Genomic DNA, 17,544 nt, shown 5'->3' with positions numbered 1-17,544 from the left:
TGTTCAGACCAAACGTCAGACTGGGGAAAGAATGTGATCTAAGTGACCTTGACCTCGGAATGGATGTTGGTGCCGGATGGGATGGTTTGGGTATCTCAGGAATTGCTGACCTCCTGGGATTTTCAAGCACAACAGTGCCAAACATTTACAGAGAAAACAGTAAAAGCATGCGCTGAGTGGCAATTTTGTGGGTGAAAATGCGTTGTTAATCAGAGAGGTCAGAAGAGAATGGCCAGGCTGGTTGAAGCCGACAGGAAGGCAACAGTAACTCAAATAACCACATGTTACATCCGTGGTGTGTAAAAGGGCATCTCTGTGTGCACAACATGTCAGTCCTTGAAAGGAATGGGCTACAGTAGCAGAAGACCATGAATACACAAAAATGTATAGATAATCAAATGGCCTGCACCTAATAATGTGACCACTGAGTGAATAATAGAATAGCAGAATTATCAAAAAAATAGCTAAAGTCATTATCATTATATATGAATGACTTCACCAGATGACAGCTAACTTTCTATTACAGTTCCTCTTTAATAAACTATTTCGTAGGGTGACACACAAAATGCTGGAGGAACTCAGTAGGTCAGGCAGCATTTATGAAAAAGAATAAACAGTCCACATTTCAGGCTGACACCCTTCTTCAGGCCTGAGAGGGAATGGGGAGAGAGGGAAAGAGGCTAGCTGGAAGGCGATAGGTGAGGTCAGGTGGGTGGACAAGGTTGAGGGATGGAGAAAGAATCTGATCGGAGGGGAAAGTGGGCAATAAGAGAAAGGGAAGGAGGAGGGGGCCCAGGGGAAGCATTAGGCAGGTGAGAAGAAGTAAAAGGTCAGAATGGGGGTGTAAATTTTGTTCAACGGAAGGAGAAATGGATATTCATACCATCCGGTTGAAGGGTATCCAGAAGGTATTTCACAGTGTGCATCTCTCACCAATATTTATGTATTTTGTGTTGTATTTTCAATGGGATTTCCAGTTGACAGCTGTATTTTGTGGGATTGTTTATTTATTTATTTAATTAATTGAGATAGAGCATGGAAGTAGGCCTTCCCAGCACTTTGAACTACACCACCTAGAAATCCTCAGTTTAATCCTAGCCTAATCTCAGGGCAATTTACAACGACCAGTTAACCTACCGACCAGTAAGTACATCTTTGAATTGTTGGAAGGAAACTGGAGCACTCAGAGGAAAGATAGTCACGGGGAGAGATTACAAGCTCCTTACAGGCAGTGGCAGGAGTTGAACCTGGGTCGCCCGTACTGTAAAGTGTTGTGCCTACCACAATGCCATCCAGGATTAGCCAAATTGATTTACATTTTAGCAGCAGGGAAGGTTTTGATTTGAGACTTGGTTTCTGGGGGGAAGGGGTAGACGGCAAAAACCCTGCCATTCAGGTTGGGAGTTTCATCCCCGTCTTCTTAAAATCTTTAACTAATTTTCCATAATCTTAGAAGCATATGAAACAACTATTCATGGGTTTGATATTACACATGGAAAATCACTAACTTAATCTACTATCATGTTGCTGTGAATCTTTCTGAATAAAATCACATCACACATTCCATGACTTATATCGCCCTCCCTCAGTTGAAGTTTAATCTGTAGTCTTGGTGCCCTTTCCTGGAATATCGATAACAATTTGAATAACTTGTATTAATGTTGTATGGTGAGATGAGGGCCACCACTGGTCAGAGATGACCATGCATATTGCATCCTAGCTGTCCAGATATGCAAGCCTGGGCAGTACGGTACAGAGAGCAAGCTGTTGCCTGTGTAACAAGCTCCCCCTCTCCATGCATATGATGAACCTAAAGGAATGGCAGAGATTGATGGAGTTTGGTACTAGAAGCGATGCTGACTGGCAACTCCTGCATTGAACTCAATGTAGGACTGTCTTAGGGACTCCAGCTCTGGATTTTTCCCTCGGGGTTTACTCCAGGAGCCCTCCCCAAGAGTGGGTAGAGCTGCAAGACAGCAGAGGTTTGAGACAGGGCTTTCCTTCTCCCAGGTGAGCTGACAGCCATGGCTGACGAGCCCCATCTGCCTGAAGCGACTGGTTTGAAGGTGCAAGTAACCCACATTTGCTCCTTCTATCAGTAGAAATGGTTCCCCCGGGCTTAGTAGCTAAGCCACATGTGAAGGCCAGGAGCTGGACTTAGTTGTGAGAGGCTATTTGAGACACAGGCCAATGGGAGCATTTAATAGGTAGTAGGAGCTTGTCCCCATTACCACTCCCAGCTATAAGAACCTTAAGGAACCAAAATATTCATAGTATCAAAATGAATATTATTATGCAGGCTTTTTCCACAGGATTTAGTAAATTATGCTATGTTTATTTAGCTCAATCTTATTCCATTTTGTGTATATGAGAAATCCCTAAGGTGAGAGTTGAGTTCTTAAATTTGGTCAAAGGATTCAGATTAGGTACATTGTCAAATACACCAGGGTGCAATGAAATTCTTTGTGCATGTGAAGTCCATAGTAAAAAAAAAATAACAACAAATAAAGCAAACAGCGCAAAGAACAGAATGATGCGTAGTGGTTCAAACGCGGTCACGCTAAAAGAAATGCTGAAATTACATTACTGGAAGATGTAGAACTAAGGATTCAAGAGCATGGCAGCCCCACCAGGTAGGGGATATGAAAAAGTCAATTGGTTCAGAAGTTTCATAGCCATTTTTGAGACTGGTTACCTGGGCTTTCAAGCTCTAATATCTTCTCCTCAGAAGTAGAAGAGAAGAAGGGGAATGAAGGGCACCCTTGACAATATTACTAGCACAAGCCAAAGCTTCTCGAATGCTAAGAAAGTACATAGGATGAAGTGCTTTCATGATCACCACCAGCATGAAGGGATTGGGGAAGATGCTGGGGATATGGATGCTTAGGAACTTGGAGCTTTAGACCAGTTCTATAGCAGCTCTGTTGCTGTGGTTAGGGCTGTGTTCACCCCGTGCCTCCTTTCAGCAACAACTAGCTCTTTCATTTTGCTGATGTTAAAGGCTAGATGTTGTTCTGACACTATGACAAAAAGTTCACAATCACAATGAACGATTAGTTCATCTAATCATTGTCATTGACCTAGCTTACAACAGTGGTGTTATTGATGAACAAGAGTGGGTACCTTCTTTCGCCGCAATGTCAAAATTCAAGGTAAATTTTATCATCAAAGTACATATAAGTCGCCATATACGTCCCTGAGATTCATTTTCTTGTGGGCATTTTCAGCAAATCTTCAGAACTGTAACTAAAACAGGATCAATGAGAGATCGACCAGAGTGCAGAAGACACCAAACTGTGCAAATCCAAATATAAATAAATTGCAATAAGTATCAAGACCATGAGATAGTGAGATAAAGACTTCTTAAAGTGAGATCATCGGTTGTGGGAACATTTCAATGATGGGACAAGTGAGTTTAGTTATGCCCTTTTATTCAAGAGCCTGATGGTTGAGGGGTAGTAACTGTTCTTGAACCTGGTGGTGCGAGTCCTGAGGCTCTTGCATCTTCTACCTGATGGCAGCATCAAGAAGATAGCATGACCTGGGTGGTGAGGATCTCTGATGATGGTCCCCACCCATTGTCATGGGTATACTGGGAGTAGAGCAGGGTACTGTGCATGCAGCCCTGGGGAGTACCACTGTTGAGGGTCAGGGTCAACAAAGATCAAAATTTACCCCAGGCTGCAACTTGTATATATATTTCTGTATAGATAAATATGTAGACACGTGCCATTTGGAGATGGCTGATGGCAAGATGCACATTGCACTAAATGAGCAATTCCATCTGGAAAAGAGAGACAGAAGAAAATGTGGTGCTGATACCTACTGAGGGAAGCGGTGAAGGTTTGTTAATTGTACCTTCACCACCTTCCAGTTGGCGCTATCATCATTTGTGTCTTGGTCTCCATCTTATCATGCCCACTCTCTTTGATCTGTCGCCCCTGTCACCCTTCTAGAACGTAATACATGATTAATTTATGAAAAAGAGGACAGTCAGCATTTCGGGCCTGGATCTCAGCCCGAAACAGGGTCCCAAAGCGAAACATTGACTCTTTATTCCTGTCTATAGTGTTTTGTGTGTGTTAAGCTACAAAGGGGGAAACAAATCTTACAATGTAGCTGTAAAATGAATGGCACTATTTGGATCTACATACTGCGCTAAAGTCTTAGGCGCATATATATAGTAGGGGACCTAAGACTTTTGCATAGTACTGTAGTAATTTTGTATTACACTGTACTGCTACAAAAGTAACAAATTTCATGACATATGTGAGTGATGATAAACCTGATTCTGATATAGACCACTATTGCGGACTGAGAGTGGGAAGGGGGCAGGGAGAGGGGAATCATGGTTGGGAAAGGGGGGAAGGAGAGGGTTGGGAATGGGAAGCACCAGAGAGATCTTCTGTAATGATCAATCAACCAATTGTTTGGAATCGAGTGACCTTGTCTGTTGTTTCAGGGTTGGGTGTGTCTGCACCCATGCCACCTCTTGCCCCTGGCCCTCCTCCTCTGCTACCTGTCCCACACGCCCCCTGTGGTGCTCCATCCTCGACAGCCCTAACATCTTGTGCTCCTGCCAGATTTACACACTGGCTCTTTGCTCCACATTGACAATACAGTACTTGCAAAAGTTTTGGGCACCCTAGCTATAATACTATAATATATAAATATATATATGCGCCTCGGACTTTTGCACACTACTATATATGTCAATCTAGTCCATCAAATTGAGAAAGATTCAATAACTAAAATTACATCTCCTACTGTCTAGTCAGAGGGAAATGTATAACTGTCCTGGATTATACAGTATATTTTAAACTCTTCCACAGATAGTTCAGACCCACACCAATGTTTACCAAGATGTTTAAACTAAAAGGAAATTCTGCCTTTGTCACTGATGTACATTTTTCAAGAAGGTTTCCTCACGGACCAGTCCTGCTTTGACTGGGGCAGAAACAGAAAGAGTTAGAATACAAGAAGAGAAAATGGTGATGGTTGTGGTATGTGATTGAGTGATGATGGAAAGTGGAAAATTGTGAGGCACTTCGAAAAGGCTGTAATGAATAATCACAGAACATTGATGCCTTAAATACCCAGTATTTTTTTTTTTAAGATCTAGCCACTGGTGACTTATTCAGGGCTTATTGCCAATGTAGAAATCTGACATGCTGGGTCATACTGCCAGAGGTGATTCTTCTACAATAAGTTTGTTTCCCACAACACTTGTGTTCAGAAGTAGATGGAAACTTCCATAAGTACCTATGTTCCTTATAATCACGTTCAATAATGTGTATAGGACGACATCTGTATCTTTTAACAGATTTACCCATCACTTTAGGAATCAACAATGGGGGAATTTGTGGGATATGCTCACATCCCATTTAAAGGAGACAAATGGCAGCTCCCCCAGTCATTTGTATGCAGGTCGAAGCTGCTTACTTATAAATGAAATAAAATGCAGAACCAAAGAGCATAGAAAATAATACAAACAGGACCGTACTTAACGATGCATGAAGTAGAATCTGTTTTCACTGAGGTTGGGTGGGGCTACAACTAGAGGTCATGGGTTCAAGGTGAAAGGTGAAAACTTTAAGGGGAACATGAGGGGAAGCTCAGAGGGTCGTGGGAGTGTGGAATAAGCTGCAGCACAAGTAGTGCATGCAAGCTTGATTTCAACATTTAAAAGAAGTTTGGATAGAAGTTTGGTGGTAGGGGTATGCTGGGGTATGGTCCAAGTGCTGATCGATGGGAGTAGGCTGTTTAAATGCATCAGTATGGGCTAGATGGGCCAAAGGGCCTGTTTCTGTGCTGTACTTTTCCATGACTCTTAAGGATAATACACCTTTTAAAGGAAGTTTGAAATGAAAACAGAAAATGTTGTAAATACTCAACAGATCAAGCAGTATCTGTGGAGTCAGAAATTGAATTAAAGTTCCAGGTTCATCAGTTCTGTTTCTCTCTTTAGTGTCATTCTCTGAGTACCTCCAGCATTCGCTGTTTCAGATTCCTAGCATCTACAATAACTTTATTTCAGGCAGTTGTTCTTTCACCTCTAAGCAATGCATTAATGTCAAGTTAATTGGGTTCTCAGTGTTCCATTTGCTCCTCTCCTACTTTCCAACTTTTCACTTAATTATCAGTATTGAGAGAACAGCTCCCTTTTAAACTATAATTACTCTTTCTAAAAGAAGGCAGGAAACAAAAATAGTTTTTCAATATGTCCCAGCATGTTGATTTGAATTAGTCTGTGATGAGTAATTATCAAAGTGCTTTTCAGCTTCTGCTGTGAACAATGAGATAACCTTATACCTACTGCTACTGAAGAGTACATAAATTGAGAGGAGGTGTGCTGTTAGTAAACCACCACTCCAACCACTTCTCAGAGCCAACTGAATCAGAGAGCTGCACAAACAGTGAAGCAGCTAGCCCACAGTGGGAACGGTGTATAGACCAACCAGGCCGCTCGTAGGCAATATAACACTGGGGAGCAACACCTCCAGTCCATAGCCTGATAGAAAAACTGGCTCGTGAACTCAGCTGGAATAAAGTGCTACACCTTAGAAAACCACTCCATTTTCAGCAGTGACATAGGCTGATTGGCAGTGAAGGCCTTGTATCTTCTTTCCAGTGCAACTGATAAATCCAAAGCCATACACACAGTACTGTATTTGTCAATGTGGAGCAGAGAGCAAGTTTGTGAATCTGGCAAGAGCTGAATCTGGGGGTAGTGAAGGGTAGCTCCATGGAGAGGGTGTGAGACCAGTGTCAGAAAAGGAGTGCCAGAGATTGGGGGGGGGGGGGTGCAGGTGCAAGCACACCCAGCCCTGAGACACCAGGCAAGGTCATTTGATTCCAATCAATAGATTTATTGATCATTACAAAGTGTCTCTTTGATGCTTTCCGCTCCTTCCACTCTCCCTTCCCCTCTTCCCAACCATGATTCCCCTATCCCTGCTTCTTTCCCACTCTCTGTCCACAATAGAGACCCATATCAGAATCAGGTTTACCATCATTCACATATGTCATGAAATTTGTTTTTCTTGTGGCAGCAGTACAGTGCAATACATAAAGTTATTACAGTACTGTGCAAAAGTCTCTCTCTATTTTTTATATATATATAATACATATACACACACTGTATACTTCTGCAAAACCTAGCAAATAAATTTTCATTTGCTTCTATCTTAAAATTACCCCCTGTATCAAAAGCTTTATTTTTTTTTAGCCAAACTTGAAGAAGGGTCTCGGCTTGAAATGTCAACTATTTATTCAATTCCATAGATGCTGCCTGACTTGCTGAGTTCACACATTTTGTGTGTGCTGCTTTGGTATTTCATTGATCTCCTTTAGCTGTAGTGGTGACAATATATTTTTTCTTTTTCTTTACAGACCGTGCACACACACAAGCCTCACTTTATTGCATTGCATTGCCAAGAAGTTGGAGGAAAGAATTATGAAGCCTCAATGTCCCACGTTGATAAATTTGTGAAGTAAGTATTGTGTTTGCCTAACTCTCAGCAAAATGATGACTTGGGCCTTTATTACTAACAAGGTGAAAACATGGGAATTTAAGACTCATCAGATTACTGAGGTGCTATGTTAAATTGCATCAGTTACTTAGCTGTTAGCCAATCGTCATTGATTTGTTTCATATTTCCATTCATCATTTAGTACACTATGTAAGGTAAGGTGGAAAACAACATTGTTATGACTGATGAACCGACCTTAATTCTTAACAGAATCTGAAGGTCATTGCAAACAGATCTAAGAGCATTGTACCACAGTTCTTTAAGCTTCATATAATATCTAGTTTACATGAAGCATCGATCTCATAAGAATGAATTAAGAACAAGAGCTTTGAGTTATTTCCAACAAGGGAGATTCTGCAGATGCTGAAAATCCAAAGCAACACAAACAAAATGCTAGAGGAACTCGACACAGTAAGCAGCATCCATGGAGGGGAATAAACAGTTGACCTTTCAGTCCTAAGGAAGGGTCACGTCCTGAAATTTTGGCTGTTTATTCCCCTCCATTGATGCTGCCTGACTTGTGGAGTTCTTCCAGGATTTTGTGTGTTGCTCTGAGTCATTTAAACTCAAGTGAGAAACTGAACTGGGCAATGATCTGATGGTTCATATTAAGGTCAACAATAAAACATTTAAATTAATTACTTATTTGTCCATTAAGAAAGATATCACATTTTAAGTATAATAGTTAATCCACCAACATTTCCTATCTTTATTGATGGACAGTTCTAACTCAAAAAAATTTTATCGTGTTGGTCTTGATTTAATTTCAGGGATGGCTGGGTTGGCTGAAATGTGTTCTTATTGGTTCTTTGGAGACAGCTGTATTCCAGGCATTGATTTCAAGTAATAACTTCCCCATTTCTAACCCTCATGATTGGAATTTACAGTTGATTCAATTCCAATTGATTTTTTTAGAACAGCGTTCAATATTTCTACCAACTTCTTTGCGTAGATGTGTTTTCCTCAAACTTCTCTCTGGATTATATCTTCTAGATTCCAGAGTAAGCAAACATAGTTTCCTCTGACTCTATCATTTCCCTTGGTCTCTTGATTGTCAGAATCAGAGTCAGGTTTAATATTACCAGCATATGTTGTGAAATTTGTTAACTTTGCAGTAACAGTACAATGCAATATAAATATATATGTATGATTTTTCTATATCTACAAATGTTTGTATCATATATAGAAAAAACTGAATTACGTTATACATTATATAGTAAAAATAAGTTGTGGAAAAACATAAATACATAACATAAAGTAGTGAGGTGGTGTTCTTGGGTTCAGTGTCCATTTAGAAATTGGATGGCAGAAGGAAAGAAGCTGTTCCTGAATCATTGAGTGTGTGAGTATCAATCAAATCATCCTTTACCCTTCCAAATTCCAGGAAATACAATCTGTATTTTTCAGTCTCTTCCCAAATCAATAGATGGAGCCTAGATGTAATTCAGATAAATCAATGGCATGTTCTCTCCCACCCCCACAGCGGAGTGATGAGGAATGGTGTCCAGAGATTCTTACCATGTGCTCCTGTCCCTCTAAATACATTTGTCAGCAATGAGAATTATTGGAAATCAAAACACAGCAGATTCTGAAAATCTGAAAAACAAACCATACAATGCTGGAAAATCAGCAGTTCGGTCCGCATCTGTGGGAAGAGAACTAGGGCTAATGTTTCAGCTTGATGGTGCCCTTTATCATTTGACATTCTAAAAGGCCTTTTGGATCTTGTTTCCCTTCGGGTCCCCCATTGATTCTAACTTTTTAACCATTTAAAAAGTTCTGTTTATTTTAAATTAAAGTGATTGACTTCAAACTCACTGATATTAAATTTGATTTGTCTCAATTTTGTGAATTCACTTAATTTATTAAAATTATTAACTAAAATTAATGTCCTACTTTTTAACCCATAGCAGGTTCACAGTTAAAATAACACATTTTAAAAATGTATGCTGTATTACAGCAATTAAGGAAGAAGCATTCTAAATTCTAAACTGAAAATATTGCCGATTACATCCCAATCAAGAGCAGGGCTCCCTCTGCTGGCACAGACATGTTTACAAAGTTTCTTCCAGATACTGTATTACTGGAAATACCTCCCCCTGCTGGCTTGAGCTGGTTTGACTGTACCTCTTCCTGGAGATGCTGCCTGCCCTGCTGCGTTCACCAGCAACTTTTATGTGTGTGGTTTGAGCTTAGTTGTGTGTTTGTGTCCAACTTTTCCAAGAAAGTGGAGCTTTTATGTTTTTAGAGCTCACATTCCTATTGCCACATCTATCATCTTCATTTTCAGAAATTTAGAATTGGAATTCCAGAGCAGAAACTCTTTTAATTCTGTATTGAACACTGAGCTTCTTATCAGTAAGAAATGATGAGTGTAATACTCAAAATGACTATCAATTGTTCACTATCATTTTCAATAATTTGATTCCATCTGGAATTTGATCCCTTGTCATCAGTTGAATTTGCCAACCAGTCCACACATATAGACCAGCTTGGGGGGGGGGGGGCGGGGACCTCATCTTTGTCCTTAATTGTCCTTTAACATATTTAGCTTCATCAAAACATCACATGGGCAAGGATGAAGATCTAGCCCAGCAAGTGCAGAAGCATCTCCATTGTCAAAGGTCAAGTCATGGATAAAAGATTTCATATTGACGGAACGCCTGTCCCAACTGTTTCAGAGCTTGGGCCGATGATATGATGCTAAGCTCAAGTACACTGAGCGGTTTAAACAACTGAAAAAGGATACCATCATGTACATAGCTCGCATCAACAAGACCTGGCTGCCAGGAAAACTCAAGCTGTGCTGCTTCTAGTTCAGCATACTCCCAAGACTCATGTGGCCTTTAGCGGTGTATGAAATCCCCATCAGCAAGGTTGAAAAGCTCAAAAGAATGATCAGCCCACATGTAAAACAGTGGCTTGGACTTCCACGATGCTTAAGTCCTGTTGGACTGTACGGGAACGGCAAATTGGAATTACCAGTTGCAAGTCTTGTGGAAGAATTCAAATGCACCAAAGCAAGATTGGTCATGACCCTCAGTGAATCTGAAGATACTGTTATTGAAACAGCGGCCCCAGGGTGGCAATGGGGAGGAAGTGGAGTCCATCTGAAGCCGTTCAGAGAGCTAAGTCTGCTCTTCGCTTCAGGGATGTGGTTGGCCAAGTCCAACATGGGAGAGCCGGGCTCAGGCTCGTCCCAAAGCTCCTCAGTGGCACAAGGCAACATCAGTGCAGAAGAGACTGCTCGTGGTGGAGGAGTTGCAAAGACAGGAGAGGCAGAGCGAAACGCCAGGGCCGTCTCAATGGCCAAGCAGTGCCAGTGGACTAATTGGGAGAGCCTGGGAAAGAGGAAACTTAGCTGGCGTGACATCTGGGAGATGGAGGGATCTCGGCTAAGTTTTGTCATCAGAGCCACTTATGACCTCCTACCCACACCCCAGAACCTGAACCAGTGTTGGGGAGAAGACCCCGCTTGCTTTCTTTGTCAAGCACCTGGATCACTAAGGCACATTTTAACAGGATGCACCATGAGCCGCACCCAGAGGCGGTACACTTGGTGGCATAACCAAGTTCTGGGACAGCTGGCATCAATCTTGGAACAGAGGCGAGTCACCACAAATGCTCTCCCACAAACATCGGCAGGAAATGTCCACATCACGTGATTTGTACCAGCAGGCCAGCCTCCAGAGCACCATATAACATCAAAAGATGTAAGCATTCTGCAGGTTGCTCGGGATTGGAAAATGGACGTGGCCTTGGGGGGGAAAAAAAAGCTTGTGTTTCCCCCAGACATTGCGGCTACAACAGTCCGGCAAGACATAGTCCTGTGGTCCACAGCAGCCAAGCTGGCATATGTTGTGAAATTGACAGTACCATGGGAATACCGTGGTGTCGAAGAAGCTTATGAGAGGAAAAAGACCAAGTACTCTGAACTGGCAACTGAAGCTGTCCAGAATGGCTGGAAGACCAAGATATTTCCTGTAGAAATGGGATGCAGGGGATTCGTTGCTGCATCTACGGCTAGTCTATTGAGGAAGATGGGGGTGAGGGGTCACTCCCTCCAACAAGCGATCAAGTCCTTGTCAAATGCAGCAGAAGAAAGCAGCAATTGGATTTGGATTAAAAAGAAAGACAACAACTGGGCTGCAAGATGAAGACAGGAGGGTATGGAACTGAGGGGAGTGTATGGGACGCCAGGTAGCACTGTTGAGCCCTCTGGAGACGTCGTGGGCTTTTCAATGAAACGTCAAAGAAGGAGGGTGCCCACCTGATGACCCCGATGATGTACCTATCCTCCCTTCTTGTCACCACTCCAAGCCCACTGCCCACATCGAGAGTGCTGACTTACCATAGGGATTGAAACATCAAGTCCTAGTATCTATCTATCTATCTATCTATCTCGCTATTTCTACTTTATACAGGAATTATACTTTGTTGGGAGTTGAGGAGATTTAGTATTTATTTAGCAATACAGCATGGAGTAAGCACTTCCAGTCTCCTGAGCTTTGTTGCCCCAGCAACTCTACAACTCTGATTAACCCTAACCTAATCACGAGACAGTTTACAATGAGCAATTAACATACCTGGTCTTTGGACTGTGGGAGGAAACTGGAGCACCCGGGGAAAACCCATGCATTCTACAGGAAGGAAGTAGAGACTCCTGCAGAATGGCACCAGAGTTGAACTCTGAACCTTGGAATTTCCTGAGCTAGATCCCTTTTCCTGAGCTGCATTAGCGTCAGGCTAACCACTATGCTGCCATGGGAAAAGATTTTAAAATTATAGTTGACACAAGCATGTTTTGCTTGCTTTGATGTTTTTGGGATACACTTCAATATAAATGGGAGCCTTTCCACTCATGGAGATAGTTGGGCTGTATCAGGCAGCAGCTTACAGAATGAAACCAACATCAATGTGGTTGAGAATAGCATACCTTCACATTATTGATCAGCTACCTTTGATCGAATCTTTCACAGTTCAATCAACATGTAAAGACTACAAACATCAAGCTACATTTATGAATGCATTTGATTTAATTACTTTTCAGAACTTTTGCTCTACTTTACAACAGTTTTCCACCTTTATTTGGTGGGTATTCAATTAAAATGTTCAAAGCATTTCCTCATGTTCAGCGTTTTCTACTGAACCAAACATGCTTACAGAAGGATAGTTTATAAAACTCTACATTAACAATCTGATTCAAGTAAACCTTTCACCAAGGCCCAAATGTGACAGGACACAATTTTAAAATTGTATAATTAGGAATAAAGCTAGTATTCTCATTGGTGAGTTTAAAATCAGGGAGCATATTCTGGTTTAAGAGTTGCCCTTTTAAGGTGGGTAGGAGAAGGAATTTCTGTTCACCTGTGGAATTTTGCTTTGGAGAGAGATGGATGATGAATTACTGAATATGTTCAAGAATTAAAAGACAAGGCATTTTGGAGTTACTGTAGCAAAAAACAAACCTATCCTAAAAATTCCATGAAAAAACATTTTCCTTCTCTTATTGTAGAGAACTGCTATCAAGTGATGAAATGAAAGAGTATAACAGAGCACGAGTATACTTGGATGAAAATTATAAATCAGCTGAACATTTTACGGTAAGATATCTTCCTCATGCTAATCTTGTAATTGAAGGAAGGACAATACTAGAACACACATTCAGTGGCCACTTTATTAGATGCACCAGTACACCTGCTCATTAATGGAAATTTCTAATCTGCCAATCACATGACAGCAACTCGATGCATAACAGGATGCAGTTATGCTCAAGATGTTCAGTTGTTGTTCAGACCAAATAGCAAAATGGGGAAGAAATATAAGTGATGTTGACCTTGGAATGATTGTTGGTGCCAGACGGGGTGGTTTGAGTATCTCAGAAGCTGCTGATCTCCTGGGATTTTCATGCACAACAGTCTCTAGAGTTTACAGAGAATGGTGCGATAAACAAAAATAACACCCAGTGAGTGGAAGTCCTGTGGGCTTTGCTAATGAAGGGGGTCAGAGGAGACTGGCTAGACTAGTTCAAACTGACTGGAAGGCGACAGTAATTCAAATAACCACGCATTACAACAATGACGTTCAAAACAGCATCTCTGAATGTACAATACGTCGAACCTTGAGGTGGATGGGCTACAGCAGCAGAAGACCACACTGTATTTCACTCCTCTACTTAATAAGGTGGCCATTGAGTGTATGCCTTCATTATATATTATGTCAAGCATTTCTAATGCAAAGTAGAAGCATAAACTTTGTGATGTTATTCAGATACTAAAATGAGTATGTTACTGACTTCAGCACACAATAAAAATTGAATGATTTATTATTGTTGGGGATCAGATGATCTAGCAATAATTCTAGCTCACCCCCAGCACTGTCAGAACAAATTTGCAACCTCCAAGACTAAGTTGCATAAGATTCTGAAGATCAACTTCCAGCTTTACTGGTGGTAATCTTGCACATACTGTAAGACAATTTTTTTTTGTTGAAACATGGATTTAAATGCTTTAAGTGGATTAGTAAATTCCAGTAACACGAGTGTCTTTCATGGGAATTGGATAGAATTTTGGTTAACTGCGTGGATCACGGAAATCACAGCCATAAGTAAGTATATAACCGGTATAGGATATTTTGTGACTTACAAACAACAAGTTTTTTTTCCTTCCTCTGTCCTGGAACTTGCAGTAACTCGAAGTGATGTTTAATACTGATGATTTAACTAGAAATGAGTTTGTAATAAATTTGCTTGATGGTTTAATCTTTATCACGTAGAAAGACTTCATTGTCCGTTTGTTTGGATTGCACGAATTATTTCTGTGACATTCCTAGTAAGTCGGATTTATTTAATTTTGAATTTTTGTTGAGTGAACTGGAGAGAGATATTGCACAATTTGATACCTGGAACTCTTGTTGGAGAATGTATTGGTAGTGGAGGTAATATACAACAAATTTGGGTTTCAATTCATCAGACAAATTTATGATAGGAAAGGTGTAGAATGATTTTTAAAGAATTCTAACAGACAGTTGGCTGGTAACAGCTTCATAGCAGTTCCTTGGTGGCTTAGGATAATCAGTAAATCCTCACCCAAGAAATGAAAGTTACCCAGAGGCTCTTGTGTCAGTAATGTGAGAAAATTTAACTGTTTTTCTGTAGCCAAAAAACTTCATACACTAAATCAATTAGCCTAGCTTGCAGTAACAGCTATCAATACTCCTTAAAAAGCCCTTTCAAAGAAGTTCTTCCTACTCATTTTCTGCCAATTTTCATACCTGATTGTACTTTGAAGAGCATTGCAACAGATGTTTTCTAATAATCGTACATCACTAATCTAAACCAAACTAACGATAATGATGCTCATGGAATTGGGTTAATGATTGCAACTTAACAGCTCACTGTACTTATTGAAAAGCTATTTTTTGTCCCACTTCCATTATTCAAACTGCTTGAATTTTGACTTCATGCATGGAAGTCTAATGGTGAGCAGTATTTTAAACTGCTTTGTGATTGGTAGAAATAGATGCACCAAACCATAAAAATTTGTAAATATCCATGCCCAGTCCTGCACAAGTGAAAAGTTAAGTTCATTCTCTAGCATTACGCAGTGGCAAGAAAAATAAGCTGAGAAAGGAAAGAGTCCACACATTGTGTGCAAATATTTCAAAGCTGTCATTAGACAGTCACATGTCTGTAGTGGTGATTTTGAAATAATACTTCACAGTAGATAATCAGACAGACATGCGTCTAGTCATCATGAATACTTGGTTTTCTCATGATCCTGTGCATCGATCATTTCTCCCCCTTTCTGTGATTTGTATAAAACTTCCATCAGCGATTGTATAGGTCGGCAAGCAAATCTGAGATGTTGAACTTTGACGTGCACCCTAACACAAGCAATGTGACAGCAAATAAGAACACAAACCAAGAAATGTGATGATGTTCTTACAGATGTCAAATTGGGTTTGAAAAAGTTCATTGTGGCAGACGAACATGTGTTGACTCTCAGCAGAAGGTATCTGCCCAGCAGAGTCTATGCTTCCAACTGGCTTGCCTGTTTAAGTACCTATGGGATCTAATCCCTGCTAAATTATCAAGTTAATTTTGCTTGAAGGGAGTTGTGGCCATCTTGCTACTCTGTCCTGAAGAAATGTCAACTGTTTATTCATTTCCATAGATGCTGCCTGACCTGCTGAGTTCCTCCAGCATTATGTGTGTGTTGCTTTGGATTTCCATCATCTGCAGACTTTCTCATGTTTCTGCTTTACTCCACTGTTGTTGCTTCATTCCCTTAAGCTCTTTGCTGCTTTTTTCCCATGCTGCTTAATTTGTTCCAGCCGCTTCCAGTTGCCCCTCAGTCCCATGGTCACTTTTGCACTCTTTAATAGCATCCTACTGAACCGTCCTAAATCAATTTCTGTGCCTGGATTGAAGGGAGTGCATGCATATTTTAATATGTAGTGTTGAAAAAGTGTGGAAAAATTAACCAAGGCATATAGTTGTGCAGTTAATCTCATGCGATAAGTGCTCAATTTTGTTTTAGATAGGTAGTTCTTCCGACTGTTTATCTGAAAGAACTCCCAAAACTCTAGAATTTAAACTGATAATTATACCAGGTTCTGACACTAGGTGGCACTGAACAGCAGGAGTTCCACTGGAACTGGAGTAAAACAGCTGGAATAAGGGTAATGAAAAAAGCAGGGACTGCATTTGAATAATCAAGAAAGAACACAGTAAATGATGCAGTTTCTGACTTCAGTATACATACTAATGATGCCAGAGTTTTCTTTTAAACAAAGGCAGGGAAGCGTGACATAAATTGGTGTAAATGAAAACAGCTGGTTTTTTTTTTGGTTCTTACAATGTATTGGGATTCTTGTGGAGTTCATTCTGCTGTGTAATTAGGTAATTCAGAACCTGAACAATTCAAGTTCCATTGTTTATTGTTCAGAAATCCATGATTCTCAGTCAGTTTTTGAGAAATGTTTTTCTTGTTTCCAATGAGCTGGTTTCTGTTGACTGCATTAAATTCTGTTGTCTATCAGCAGTGAAGGGTTTTAACTATCTGAATCATTATTTTTTGAGTTTGTACACCTTCAAATTTTGCATGAGAACTGCAATATTTTAACCTCCAGGCATGTTTTACTCAAGTAGCCTCACATGCTTATGCGGAGTTCATAAACAATTAATAAGACATAAATTTGCTCTTCTTACAATGGACGGGAATTCATGTGCATTTCCTAATTTGTTTTTACCACAATGATTAAGGATCAAGGATCAACTTTATTTTCCATATATATTTGGATGTATTAGCTGTTCTAATACATGTATTTACCACAAGAAGTACATCCTCTGTTGAGCCTTTTCATCAATGAAGGAGATATGATTCTCCCACGTGAGGTCCTGCAGAAGAATGATGCCCAGGAACCTGAATGTTGAAACAGTGCTAACTGTAGAGTTATTGATGATGAGTGAGTGGAAAGGAGTCACATTTCTCCTCAAGTCAATATGCATAATAATTAATTTTAGAGGTGGTAACTGCGATTCAACAACCAGTTGGATTTTTGAGATTCTGGCTGAGAGGTCTCATCATGAGCTCTGCAATTCAATCCAATTCAAACTGTAGTCATAAAGAAACGAAGGAAATAGGGTTTGTGGTTTCAATTCCGTTCTGACTAGATGTGCCTAATACGTTACTGAGCAGTGCTTCAGATAGGCATGTGTTGTCAATATTAAACTAGTGCAGTGCAGGTGGCACGTTCTTGTATGATTCTTCAATCACTTCATTGGAGCAGAATGGAAAGAGCAACTTCTTCCTTCTGTTGATCTGCGATTGCTTTGGTGCCATCCCTTAAACTTAACAGTATTTAATCTTTCAGGCCTGACGTCTCTCACCTTAATGAGTCCATAAATAAACAGAATTCCAAACATATCTTTCTCTTTGTAAAGTGACCACAGCTTGGCTATATGGTGAACTCACTGTAGCCGGGAAGAAAGGATCCGTCAATATCCGTG

General features: G+C 40.5%; 1 protein-coding gene across 1 annotated transcript in view; it reads left to right on the top strand.

Annotated features, from left to right (window-relative positions):
* The window catches only part of LOC140185756 (inositol polyphosphate-5-phosphatase A-like), a 481,074-nt gene that overhangs the window by 206,365 nt on the left and 257,165 nt on the right, over positions 1–17,544 (top strand). The window contains exons 3-4 of the mRNA XM_072239377.1: positions 7,393–7,493; positions 13,048–13,135. Coding sequence (XP_072095478.1) covers positions 7,393–7,493; positions 13,048–13,135 — 189 coding nt within the window. The remainder of the gene's footprint in view (positions 1–7,392; positions 7,494–13,047; positions 13,136–17,544) is intronic.

This window comes from Mobula birostris, chromosome 21 (genome assembly GCF_030028105.1).
Source record: "Mobula birostris isolate sMobBir1 chromosome 21, sMobBir1.hap1, whole genome shotgun sequence".
Taxonomy (NCBI): domain Eukaryota; kingdom Metazoa; phylum Chordata; class Chondrichthyes; order Myliobatiformes; family Myliobatidae; genus Mobula; species Mobula birostris.
This window is presented reverse-complemented; position numbering and strand designations above follow the sequence as displayed.